The sequence below is a fragment of the Diabrotica undecimpunctata genome, chromosome 7 (assembly GCF_040954645.1).
Source record: "Diabrotica undecimpunctata isolate CICGRU chromosome 7, icDiaUnde3, whole genome shotgun sequence".
NCBI classification, from domain to species: Eukaryota; Metazoa; Arthropoda; class Insecta; order Coleoptera; family Chrysomelidae; genus Diabrotica; species Diabrotica undecimpunctata.
Window position 1 is genome coordinate 82706181 of NC_092809.1, and position 13450 is coordinate 82719630.

Consider the following 13450-nt stretch of genomic DNA (forward strand, 5'->3'; position numbering starts at 1 on the left):
AGTAGAGCACTTCTATCAATACCTCTATGGAAGGAAGTTTTTAATCCGAACCGACCATGCCGCCCTTAAGTGGTTGATGCAGTTTAAGAATCCAGAGGGTCAGATAGCCAGGTGGATCGAACGACTCCAAGAATACGATTTTAAGATTGAGCACCGGGCCGGAGTTAGCCACAGAAACGCTGATTCTCTTTCCAGAAGGCCATGCCCAGCAGAGTGTTCCCACTGCAACAAAACGGAATCCAAGGAAGCAGCAGTGCTAAGAACGACGATTGTCAACGACGACTGGACGCCTACTAAGATAAGGGAAGAACAAGAGAGAGATCCAGTTATACAGAAAATCCGAAAATGGAAAGAGGAAAACCGTCGACCACCTTGGCAGGAAATATCAAACCTATACTCAGTAGTTAAGACGTATTGGGCCCAGTGGGACTCATTTATCATCGAAGCTTGCTCAAACGAGTCCTGGAAAATGATGACGGTTCAGAGAAGAGAAGACAGTTGGTGATCCCAAAGAGCAGAATAGCCGAAGTACTTCGTCAGTTACACGACAGTCCATCGGGAGGGCATTTTGGTGTAAGGAAAACCCTTCAGCGAATTCGGGAACGGTTTTATTGGATGAACAGTTCCGACGATGTAAAAGACTGGTGTAAGAAATGTACTATTTGTGCCACGAGTAACGGGCCTTACCGAAAAAGGACAGCTCCTATGAGACAATATAATGTTGGGAGCCCGTTTGAAAGAATAGCTTTGGACATCGCTGGGCCGTTTCCAGAAAGTGAAAAGGGAGGCAAGTACATGCTGGTAGTAATGGATTACTTCACTAAGTGGGTCGAGATTTACGCACTTCCAGACCAGAAGGCCGCCACCGTTGCAGATAAGTTGATCCAAGAATATATCAGCCGATTTGGAGTGCCTTTGGAGATCCATAGTGACCAAGGCAGGAACTTCGAAAGCGATCTATTCCAAGGAATATGTGATAGACTAGGCATGAAGAAAACAAGAACTACCGCGTATCATCCGCAATCGGATGGTATGGTAGAACGAATGAATAGGACAGTTGGCAAGTATTTGACAAAGATGGTGTCCGATCATCAGCGAGACTGGGACCAATACCTTCCGTTCTTCACAATGGCCTACAGATCTGCTGTTAACGAATCAACAGGCCAGACACCAGCCAAAGTCCTATTCGGACGCGAAATGCGACTACCTTGTGATCTAGAGTTTGGGTGTCGACCTGGAGAAGATGTAGCAGGTGAAGATTATGTGATCGAATTACGAAGAAGAATGGACGATGTACATGAGTTGGTCCGTTCCCACCTTCAGATCGCTAGCGACCGAATGAAGAAACGGTACGATACACAAGCCGAAAAGGGTTGCTTTAAGAAGAACGACAAAGTCTGGCTGTATAATCCCAAGAAGCGGAAAGGTTGTTCTCCCAAATTGCAGCAGTTTTGGGAAGGTCCATACCTCATTATGGAGAAGATCAACGATGTCATCTACCGAATAAACAAGATTCCGAGGGGAAAGCCGATGATAGTACACCATAACCGGCTGGCGTCTTTCGAAGGTGACCACGAAGTAGATGAAGAAGTGGAAGTAAACCAAGTCCAAGACGTGTCTGACCTCACGTTTGAGGAATTCATGGGTGCCTATGGAGGTACCGGTAAAGCAAGACATGGTGTTACCACTGAAGAAAAGCAAGATATACTCGCGCTCCCCGATGACTACTCGCTGGCCCTTACCATCCCGGCCAGTATCAAAGACGCACCAGGGTTGGCATCCGTCTTTCGAAGGAAGTTTGGTCGAGTTGCAGAACTGCAATGCCAGGTGCCAGCTCCCGGTAAAACCTTGAAACTCCAAGATGCATCACGTTACCTTTTCTACCTGGTAACAAAAGACACTGCCCGTGACCAACCTACCTACCGAGATGTATGGGAAGCCTCACTTCAATTGAGAGAGCACGTACTAGAGTCCGACGTGCAAAAGTTAGCCATGCCAAAGTTGGAGTGCCGCCAATCAGATTGGAGGGTTATCCGAAATATGGTGGAAGAGATCTTTAAAGACACCGAAGTCCAGGTGTTAGTCTGTTGCAATCCGCATAGTTACTGGTGCGGAGAGAAAACCGTCCCTTGTCATTTTTATACAACTGGAAGTTGTAAAAGAGGGTCCAGTTGCCGATACCAGCATACCGTTCCGGTTCCAGTCCTGACAAGGTTCCAGGAGGAACAATCTTTTAAGAGGGGGGCAATGTTACGATAAATTCTGACCCAAAACCGTAAATATATTTATTACTAATATTTTCATTCATTCACGTATTTTTTAGGTAATGCCTACCTGACACACGATGGGTCCCCCTTTGTAATAAAAACAACAATTCGAACCTTCTGGAGACAAGCCGATTTAACCATACCGGTTCTGAGAACAATTCGCCGCTCTGTCTAGAAGGCCTTTCAGCAAAACAGCGGTCTATGTTCGATGTGTTTCGAGAAACAACTGTTTTCATTCTCGAATAACAGGACTTTATATTTATAGAGGAATTTTGGTTATGGAGGGACAGTTAATAAAGAAGATTCGCGCTCGCGATATTGTTGTTACGCTCGCCTACTAATAAATTATTGTATATGTAGTGATAAATAAATAAATATCAGTTATTGTGCTTTTTAATAAATTAAGATAAGAACAAGACATTATAAATTAAAGACTTAACAATTAATAAATTCACAACAGTATTGTTAAGATCTGTGTATGCCATAAGAAATTCAAAAATATATTTTTCATTATCAGTTTCAGGAATTTTGACTTTAATTATTTTATGGTTTTGACAAGTTTCATGAGTTATATCGGTTTTTGGGTAAACGTTTGGGTACACTAAAATTTGGTGAACTTTGTTATTTATTATTTCGTCTAAAATGGGTATTCCTTGATTCGTTGTTTCATTTGCGGTTGAATGTTGTGTAGATTCATCTGAGGTTTCGTCTGGTGTATCTATTTTGTCTGGAGGTATTCTTATATCAGAAATAATGTTAATTTGTCTTAAGTCTCAAAAAAAGTCTCGCAAAATTTTGGAGGTATTTTAAAATATCTTCGTCTACGTCTCCAGGATTATTTACTATTGATTCATCTTCTAATGCGTTAATTGTAATGCGAGATAAATAGTCTGCGTTTGTATTGTGTTTTTCTTTTTTATAAATAATTTTGTAATCGTATTCTTCTAGTTTTAGACGCCATCGTATTAATTTTGAATTTGGCTCCTTTAGACTGAAAAGCCAAGATAATGGTTTGTGATCCGTGTAAATATAAAATTTTCTTCCGTAAAGGTATGGTCTAAAATGTTTACAGGCCCATACAATTGCTAATAGCTCCTTTTCTATAGTTGAATAATTTGTCTCTGATTTATTTAGAGTTCTTGAGGCGTATGCAATGGGTCGATCATTTGGAACATTTCCTTGTGATAATACAGCTCCAATTGCATAATTGCTAGCATCTGTCGTTAAAATAAATGGTTGGGAAAAATTCGAATATTGTAGAATGGGGTCGTTTGTTAAGATTTGTTTACAAGTTTCAAAACAATCAATAAAATCTTTATCGTGGTTTACTTTAGAACCTTTTTTCAAACATTTGGTCATCGGTTTAGTAATTTTTGCAAAATCTTTTATAAATCGTCTATAGTAACCTAGTAATCCTAAAAAGCTTTTTATTTCAGTTTGTGTTTTTGGAATGGGAAATCTTTTTATGGCGGAGATTTTATCAGGGTTTGGTTTAACGCCTTGAGGGGTAATTACATGTCCTAAATACATAACGGTTTTTTGTAAAAATTCTGACTTGTCTAATTGTACCTTTAAGTTACTCTTTCTGAGTCTTCGAAAACTATTTTTAACTTTTCAAGGTGCTCTTGTAAAGATGTACTATAAATTAAAATATCATCTAAATATACTATACATGTTTCGTCTGTTAATCCTCTTAAAACATTATCAATGACTCTCTGAAAAGTCGAGGGTGCATTTTTCAAACCAAAAGGCATTCTTTTAAATTGAAATTGACCTTGTGGTGTACTAAAGGCTGTTTTTTCAACATCTTGTGGGTCTACTTCTATTTGGTGGAAGCCACTTGCAAGATCTAGTGTCGAAAAGTAATTTGCTTTCCCTAATTTATCTAAAATTTCTGTTATGTTTGGTAACGGGTATTTATCATCTACGGTTCTCTCGTTTAACTTTCTATAATCTATTACTAGACGCCATTTTCTTTTCCTGTAGCATCTTGTTTTTTCGGGAACACCCAAATGGGACTCGAAAATGGGGAATTGCTGTCTTCTATTATACCTTCTGCTAACATCTTATTTATTTGGTATTTAACTTCTTCTCGGTGAACTTCCGGGAAACGATATGATTTTGTATATATTGCAGAATTATCAGTGAGTTTAATTTTATGTTTAATACTATTAGTAAAACTTAAGGGTATTCCTTCGCAATAAAATATGTCTCTATATTGGAAACAAAGCTTTTTTAGTAATTCTCTTTCTTCTTTGTTACAATGATTTATCCTTATATTTTTTAAATTCCTCTTTAACATGTTATCATCATTAATAGACGTTTCTTCATCAGTTTCCATCTTTCTTATAAAATTAATATTTACTATATCTAATGGTTCTATATCAAAGGGTTCAGTAATACTTAACGTTGTCTTATATTCGCTTATATTCGTAATAGTGGTTATAGCAAAATTATTTTTTACGTTAACTACTGCTTTAGGCATTTCGATTCCTTTACCGAAATTCTTATATTCTAATATACCTAATCCTACATTTAATTTTACCGGTATTTTGACTATTTGCTTAGTTCTACGGGGAATAATTATGGTATGATTAAAAGTTGATTTGGGATATAATATATTCTTTTTACTGGGTTCAAAAATTATGGGTATCGTTACATAAGGCGTTTTCATTTGTCGCATGTTGACATTAATTAAAGCTTTTAATTTTTGTAATAAATCTATACCAATTAATCCATCGAAATTTTCGCTAAATTTAAAAACATAAAACTTATTATATTGATTTACTTTAAAAATGTTAAAAGCTGGAATATTAATTATTTCATTGTGCATAGAAATTCCGTGAGCCGTCTGTATATTAAAATTTTCATAAGAAATAAAATTTTTATAAAATTTATGCGCTAACTGTGGAGATATCAAACTTTTGGAAGACCCTGTATCTAATAAAAATCTGGCATTGAGTTCAGGAATAATAATATGTGGTAAATCTGCTATCGTTGTATTTAAATATATTATGTCGGATTGTAATTTTCTTGGCTCATGCAAAAATTTGTGTTTTCAACAGTTTGAGTGGGATTGTGATATGATCTTTCGTTTGTCTCATTTGGATTGCGATAAGGACTGGATTGAGTTTCATAATTGTTATCGTAAGGCAGTAATGAACTTTGAGTTGGGTGTACGTAATCAGTGGGAATATTATTTTCAAAGGGGTTTTTGAATTGTATTTGATCGTTATTAATTTGTTGATTAAATAATTGGGTGGAGGTAAAATGTGGTCTAGATCTTAAAGAAGTATTTCGTGAATTTGTATCCATCGGTTCTGGCTGGTATTGATTTTGATTTTGGGGTTTATTATTAACATTTCTTTGTTGAAAATTAGGGTTATTATGGAAGTATGGAAGTAGTTAGTTAGTATGGAAGTTCCATGGTCGGAAATTAGAATTATTATTGTCGAAATTTCTTGGGTTGAAATTAGAATTATAATTATTGAAATTTCGGAAGTGATTTTGGTGTGGTTGAAAAGTATTGTTGGGATAAAAATTATTATTTTGGTATTGCGGTCTGATGGTTTGATATTGGTAAGGTGGAAATCTCATATTAGTGCGATTTTGTTGAAAATTATTTCTAGGAATAAAAGTTCGATTAAGATTACTGTTTCTCGTAGGATTATGTCTCGATGATGGTCTAAAAGAATTTTGTGAGTTTAAATTATTTCCACGTTATAATGAATATAGAAAATTCTCTTCTTCGATAACGAAGCTCATAGCTTTCTCTAAACTGTCTGGGTTTCTCAATCGTATATTTGTTTGTAACGATAAGGGTAAGCCTCTAATGTAAGTTTTTAAACATAAGTCATCGTAACTATTTATTCTAATTAATTTCTCTTGTGCATTAATATTAAGCGTATTTAATTTTTGTGTTACTAAACTACGTGTTTCTTGGCATCGCATGCCAAAATTATAAGGGGTTTCATTCTTGAAAGGCCTCAACGTTATCAGGTCTTGGATAAGGCAATCGAGATCTCTCTGGTCTCCAAAACTAAGATTAAGGGCATCTTTTACGAGTTGCCATGTATTTAATTCTGTCCTAGAACCTATTAACATTTGAGCTCTTCCATTTAATTTACCTAATATAGCTCGAAGTAAAAATGTATTTAAGGTGCCGTCTGTTTGGCTAGCAAAATTAGTTATTAAATTTTCACAATTTTCTATAAATATGGTTAAGGTATGTGGATTACCATCATATGCTGGTATAGAATCTAAGTAAAGTTTTAACAACTGGTAGTTTGTTTGAGCCATTTCGTTATTTTTATCGCTATTTGGTTCTAAAATTGAATTGAATTCTGCTACAAGGCTACTTAAATCTAATTTACTATCGGTTTCACTCATTAAATATTTATTCTTTTTATTCAGATAATATATCAAATTGTAATAAAATATAAAATATGTTTCAATATAAAACTTTCAACTTAAATATAATAAAATATTTTCAAAAATATGATAATATAATATAGTAATAACAATCTTTCTCTTATTAAGAATATCTCATAACATCATAAAACCTTTAAAAATTGTTTACTCTCGTTAGCTCTCTGACTATAAGTATTTTCAAATATGGAAATAATAAAATGAAAAATAAAATGGAAAAAATAGGAAACACTTACATTAAAATGTAGATTTTCAGCATTTCTGCCTATAGGATTCGACGATTTTGTTCTTCTCCCAGGTCTTGTTGAAACTACTGCTTAAATCTGCTGCCTCTAGGGTTCGACGATTTTGTTCTTTCCCCAGGTCTTGGTGATACCTTGTCTAAAGCTGATCTTGGACACTTTCACAAAAGGTTCGGTTTTCCGGTAAATCGTTAAAACGAAAAACTACGCGAAACTGTTCGATTTTTGTAACGTTTAGCGACGTAATTCCCGAAAATCTGTACTGACTGCGCCAATGATGTTTCTAAGTCCAAGAACGATATTTTTAAAACGAACTTTATTTACAAGGGACTACTTACTACAGTAAAATGCAAAATAAGAGTGACGCTATACAATGCAAAAGTAATTTTATAAGCTCGGTGACGCCGAGGTGTGGCATGCTGACGCTGTCCTTTTATTATAGTTGAATTAGCACTTCTGGTTTCTTAACTTTCTTTTACAAATTTACGAACCATATACGTAGCGTCTTCAACATCTTCTGCTAGCATTACCTTCTCCAATTTCTACTGCCATTTTATTACATTTTTTAACCATACTTCAGAAACGAGTTTATATAAATTTTGAAGAGGGTGAGAGACAGATAATATCCTTGTCTCAGCTCCTTGTTAACATGAATTCTGAGTATCAATTTTGCGCCATGACAATGATTTTCCTGATTGTATTTGTACAACTTTGTACAAATGAAATGAGCAGTGCCAAATTTAAAAATAAAAAACCAATCAAAATTCTAAATTTAGATAAACTGAACGGGGAAACTAGGTCCTGTATCAAAAAACTTTGTACAAAACATTATATATTATGTACATATTATGTAGCAATATTCATTGGATTTTGAAAAATGCCAGAACAAGTCGATATCTGTTTCAAAGGAACTATTTTTGTAAATAAATATTAATCTATAGAGCCTATTAAACATTGAACGCACTTCCTATGTGTTGATAACGGTTAAACATTTTTTATCGCATCAAAATTTATATTAAAATTAAATTAATTATATAGTGATATTATACATGTCAGCCAAGCAGTTATTTATTTGATCCTAATGAGTAGCGTAAATCTAGTATTTTTTTGTTTTAAGAATATATTTATGATTTGTACTTTTACATATGATTTGATAAGAATATTAAACATTGAACGCACTTCCTATGTGTTGATAATGGTTAAACATTTTTTTATCGCATCAAAATTTATATTAACATTAAATTAATTATATAGTGATATTATACATGTCAGCCAAGCAGTTATTTATTTGATCCTAATGAGTAGCGTAAATATAGTAATTTTTTATTTTAAGAATATATTTATGATTTGTACTTTTACATATGATTTGATAAGAAAATTTTAAAACCTATTTTACCTTTCAATAGCTGGTTTATGGAAAAATGTTATCCACATTATTGGTGCTAATATTAATGACAAAACCTTTTGTAGTGGTTTCTTATCCACTGGCAAATACTGAAGAAGAGGCTCGAACATAGAAATTTCCAGATCTGTTATAGTGTTTGTATACAAATGGTGACTCAAAGCATGGCTTATTCTCCACTCCCTACAATAATATTAATTATATAAAACCATCGTATTATAGATAGTAACGCACAGATTATATATTTTGAAAATGCCGTTGTGTGATTTTTTGACGTCTATGTGTGCCAATGTAACTTTGGATTTCTGAAATTTTCGTATATTTGATTTATAATGGAATTAATTTTGTTATTTTGTTACCACATTTCAATGTTGTCCGTTTTAAAAACAAAATTAGCTATGTGATAAACTTGTCATTATCACAACAGCATTTTCAGTGGCAGGAAGTGAAAATCACTTCAGTTTTAAATATTAATTATTAAGTCAGTTTTAAAGTTATATAGGCCAATTAAGTTATGCTAATGTTAGAGTACACTCAATTTTGGGAGCAAACCTTTAAAATATTGTGTTGGCAATAATGACAGCAAGTTCCTCTCTTCAGTAACAACTGTCGTGTGTCATAGGATAATAATAATAAGTCAAGTGTAATAGAAAGGTATGGCGCCTTTTGTTATGTCTGTAACATTACGCCTAATATAAAATAAAATTATTTCTTAACACATTTAGAAACATTATTTAAAGAACCTAACATTGGTTATGGGCCCAGAAAGAGTAATGTGTTAAAAAGTTTATTTTCAGTGTGAAGCTTGTGAGGTTAAGTTTCTGAAAAATCAGTTCTGCCGGTAGGCGTTGGCGTGGTGTGTGAAAATAATAAAAAAATAAAATAAAGTCAATAAGTATGGAAAATCGACACGGAATTATTCCTTTCAATGGAAGTGGATTTGATAATTGGAAATTTCGTCTGTATTCTGTGTTGAAAGAAATGGAGTTAAATGCTGTCTTACATGAGGTACCGGCTAGTTCCCGAGATGGTGATTGGAATAAGAAAAATCATAAAGCCTGTATGGTGATAATTCAGTGTGGCAGACTCCCACTTAGAGTATGTAAAAGAAACAGAAGTTGCCCTTGAAATGATAACCAAATTAGAAGCCATTTTTAGCAAGAAAAGTATGTGCTCTAAATTTTATTTACTGAAGGAATTAATAAATCTAAAATATATATATGGTACTGATTTGCAAGAACATTTTACAAAGTGTGATCGTATTTTTCGAGAGCTTAAAAGTGTGAGCAGCTATTTTGAAGAGTCAGATATTGCATGTTTTTTGTTGCTATCCATGCCACATGATTTTGAACGGGATAATCACAGCTATACAAACTCTATCCGAAGCAGACCTGAAGGTTGAATTTGTAAAGAGTAGGCTATTAGAATTAGGCTCAAATAAAAATAAAAATGTAACTAAAGTTATGCCATCATCATTTAGTGTGACTCAAAAAGGTGTTAAATGCTTTAAATGCGGTAAGATGGGCCATTTAAATAATGTTTGTGGTATAAAATGTCATACATGTAACAAAATGGGACACAAATCAAAAAACTGCTATCTGAATAAAAGCAGACAAAATCAAGTTAACAATAGGGCAAATTTAGCTGAAGAGTTATGTAATAATCAAAGCAGTGATATTCAGACATCATCGCAATCTGTTGCATTCTGGGCTTCGAGTGAGTATTTGTCAACACCTAGTAAAATAGAATGGTACGCTGATTCAGGAGTTACACATCATTATATTAATGATAGCTCAAACCTAATAAACAAAAGACACTTTGTGGAACCAAGGTCAATACAGTTAGAAGAAAAAGTGTCGGATCCCAAAAGTGTTTTAACCTATTACAGAGTTCACTTAATCCTACGTGTTGCTCGGAGTCTACATAAAGCGCTACGCAGATAAAAATATACACGATGTATATTCTACTGGAGTTAGTATAATACCGTTTTAGAACGGAGCTTACATTAACCGCTAGATGTATATATATATATATATATATATATATATATATATATATATATATATATATATATATATATATATATATATATGTATATAATATAATTTTATATATATATATATATATATATATATATATATATATATATATATATATATATATATATATATATATAAACACCTAGCGGTTAATGTAAGCTCCGTTCTAAAACGGTATTATACTAACTAACGGTATTATATATATATATATATATATATATATATATATATATATATATATATATATATATATATATATATATATATATATATATATTGTTATAATATGTAAAATCGAGAAAAATATTGGTTTGTTTAAAAATATTTCAAAGTTCAAAAACATTAAAATAATTCAGATAAGTAGGATAATATCCAACAAACATTTCGAAGAAGGAAAGTTATTAAATTCTTGGATTACCTGTACTAAACAAAATGTAAGCTTTGCATAAATTATTTCTTTGTTATACTTGAGTGACCCGCATAATTTTAAGTGAAATCCAAAGACAATTGAACCACATTAATGCAGTGATTAGAGACAAATAGAAGAGATTTTAGAAAGAGGTTTTTGTTAGTTTTAAGAATTATAGAAAATATTATTTGTAAATAAGTTTTAGGAAATTTTATAATTATAGGTAAAAATTTGTTTGTTATCGAAATGAAAAAATGGGGGAATTGTGACGAGTTTTGATTGGCGGAGATTGAAAAAGGTGGGATAGGTATGTAGGAAAAAGTTTAGCGAGATTGAGGAGAGAGAAAAGATAATCAGTTGGTTTCCAAGTCTGTAAGACGAACAGTGATTGTTCTCTGGCTGTTCCCGAGATGTAGCAAGCAGTAGTGTTGAATGTTAGTGAGTTTTTGTGGAGTTAGTGTATCTGACAGAAGCTGAAGCAGCAAAATATTGTAAGTCATATTTTCCTACTTATATTCCAAGAGTCACTGTTCAGGCCAACGAGAGATTCAGTTTATCGTAAAGAGAAGATATTCCAAGAGTCAATTTTTCACTCGGGCCAACGAGAGATTCAGTTTATCGAGAGGAGAAAGGCTATCATAATTTGAATGATTGTTGCTTTTGAAGGAGATCATTAAGGACGATATACTTGCAACAATCTGTTGTAAGATTGCTGATTACATAGGGAGCGGTTGAGAGGAGATAATACAGTCTACAAGGAACAAGGATTTGGACCACTCATCATCAGAGAGAGATTTTTTTGTTTTCTGCAGTTTTTTTCTTTTATTGATAACACAATTTTTACACGTAATTTAGAAAGGATATAAATATTTTGATTAGGAGAGTTAGAATAGTTTGGGATTATGAGTTTTCAATGAATATTGTTTGTACCATTAATTTTGATTGTTCACGTACGGAGAACAAAATTTTGAGAATCCTTATATGAGATTTGTTTATTGAAAACTTTTGAGTGTGAATTATTTCATTATTTTTATTTCAATATATAGTGAGATCATATGTGTTTTTTATTATTCCGGTATTCTCTGGACCTTACCTTTCACATGTAATAGCATAGATATTGAAGCACGAATTTAACCCTGAGATAAAAGAATTAAAAATTGTGATAGAGTCATAATCATATCATGTAAATAATTTTAATTAATCAAAAAAATTAATTAGCTAATTATTGCTTGGCGCACCAAGACTTTAAATATCACAATAATATATATATATATATATATATATATATATATATATATATATATATATATATATATATATATATATATATATACATCTAGCGGTTAATGTAAGCTCTGTTCTAAAACGGTATTATACTAACTCCAGTAGAATATACACCGTGTATATTATTATCTAAGTAGCGCTTTATATAGACTCCGACCAACATGTAGCATTAAGTGGACTCCACAATAGGATAAACCATTTTTGGGATCCGTATTTACCATGTTGCGTACATTTCTAAACTCCTGAGATGTTGCCAATAATTGTATTAGTAGTAGATTTTCAAATTTTACAGCAGGTACATTTTAACACTTGAAATTTATTTAAATATCCATCAATTTAGTCATGAAGGAATTTCAGGATTATTTCGCTAATGCAGTTAAATATAAATTGTTAACCGACACATAACTTTATTTTACTTTTTAGTTTTAATAAACAAGGCGGTAATTTATATTACTTATTTTATATATTTTTAAACATAAGAAAGTGTCTATTATAAACTTGGAAAAGTTAAGTTTCCATTTTTGTTAATTAGTATTTTTTATTAAAAGGCATTGTCACTAAAACATTTAGTTCATAAATGTACGTAGATCGGATAGAGTAATCGTGTAACAGTTTATGAAATTAGAGGCCCCTTCGGTAGGATTGTAATGTTTGTTACCCTACTAATTAAAGAAAACTCAAACAACAGGGAGATCTTTATAATTTTTGGATTACTGCAGTTTATGACATGCAATATTTGTTTCATAGCGTAATTGAATTTAAACTACAATAATTTATAAATCAATCTTTAATAACATACTTTTTTACTGTCTAATTTCAATAGATATGTCGATTTTTAATTAAAATATTTAATGCATTATAGTCGCGTAGAGATTTTCACTAAACATTTAATTTTAAAACTATTATAATAAAAGTCCAAGAAAAGTATAAAGTCTAGGGAATTCAATATCCCACTATGGATTTGTTTTATAGACTATCGTAAAGCGTTCCACAGAGTCAAATGGATACACTTATGACTGATACTAAAAGAATTAGGTGTACAACAACACCTAATTTTGCTTATAACTGAACTGTACAAACACACTACTAGACCATTTAAACTAACATTAAAAGAAGATTGAAAATCAAAACGAAATATAAGTATCTGGGAAAAATTTCTCAAACGATATTAATATTAAAAGGGACTTTAAAGAACATCTGACAAAGCATGCTAAACCTTAAGGCGACTAAACCACACAAAATGGTTATTTGAGAAAAATTATAGCTCGTTCCAGAAAGAATTGTAATATAACATTAATGTAGATTAAGAAGAAACGCTGAAGAAAAAAACAGTAGCGGTTAGCCTAAATAAAGAAAGGCAAAAAGAAGATGTAATTTGA

At 32.4% G+C, this 13450-nt stretch overlaps 1 protein-coding gene across 3 annotated transcripts in view; it reads right to left on the reverse strand.

Moving 5' to 3' along the window:
* The window catches only part of LOC140445539 (cytochrome b5-related protein-like), a 553029-nt gene that overhangs the window by 364823 nt on the left and 174756 nt on the right, over nt 1–13450 (reverse strand). For all 3 annotated transcript variants that reach the window (XM_072537636.1, XM_072537635.1, XM_072537637.1), the window contains exon 3: nt 8334–8522. In XM_072537636.1, the coding sequence (XP_072393737.1) occupies nt 8334–8522 (189 nt within the window). The remainder of the gene's footprint in view (nt 1–8333; nt 8523–13450) is intronic.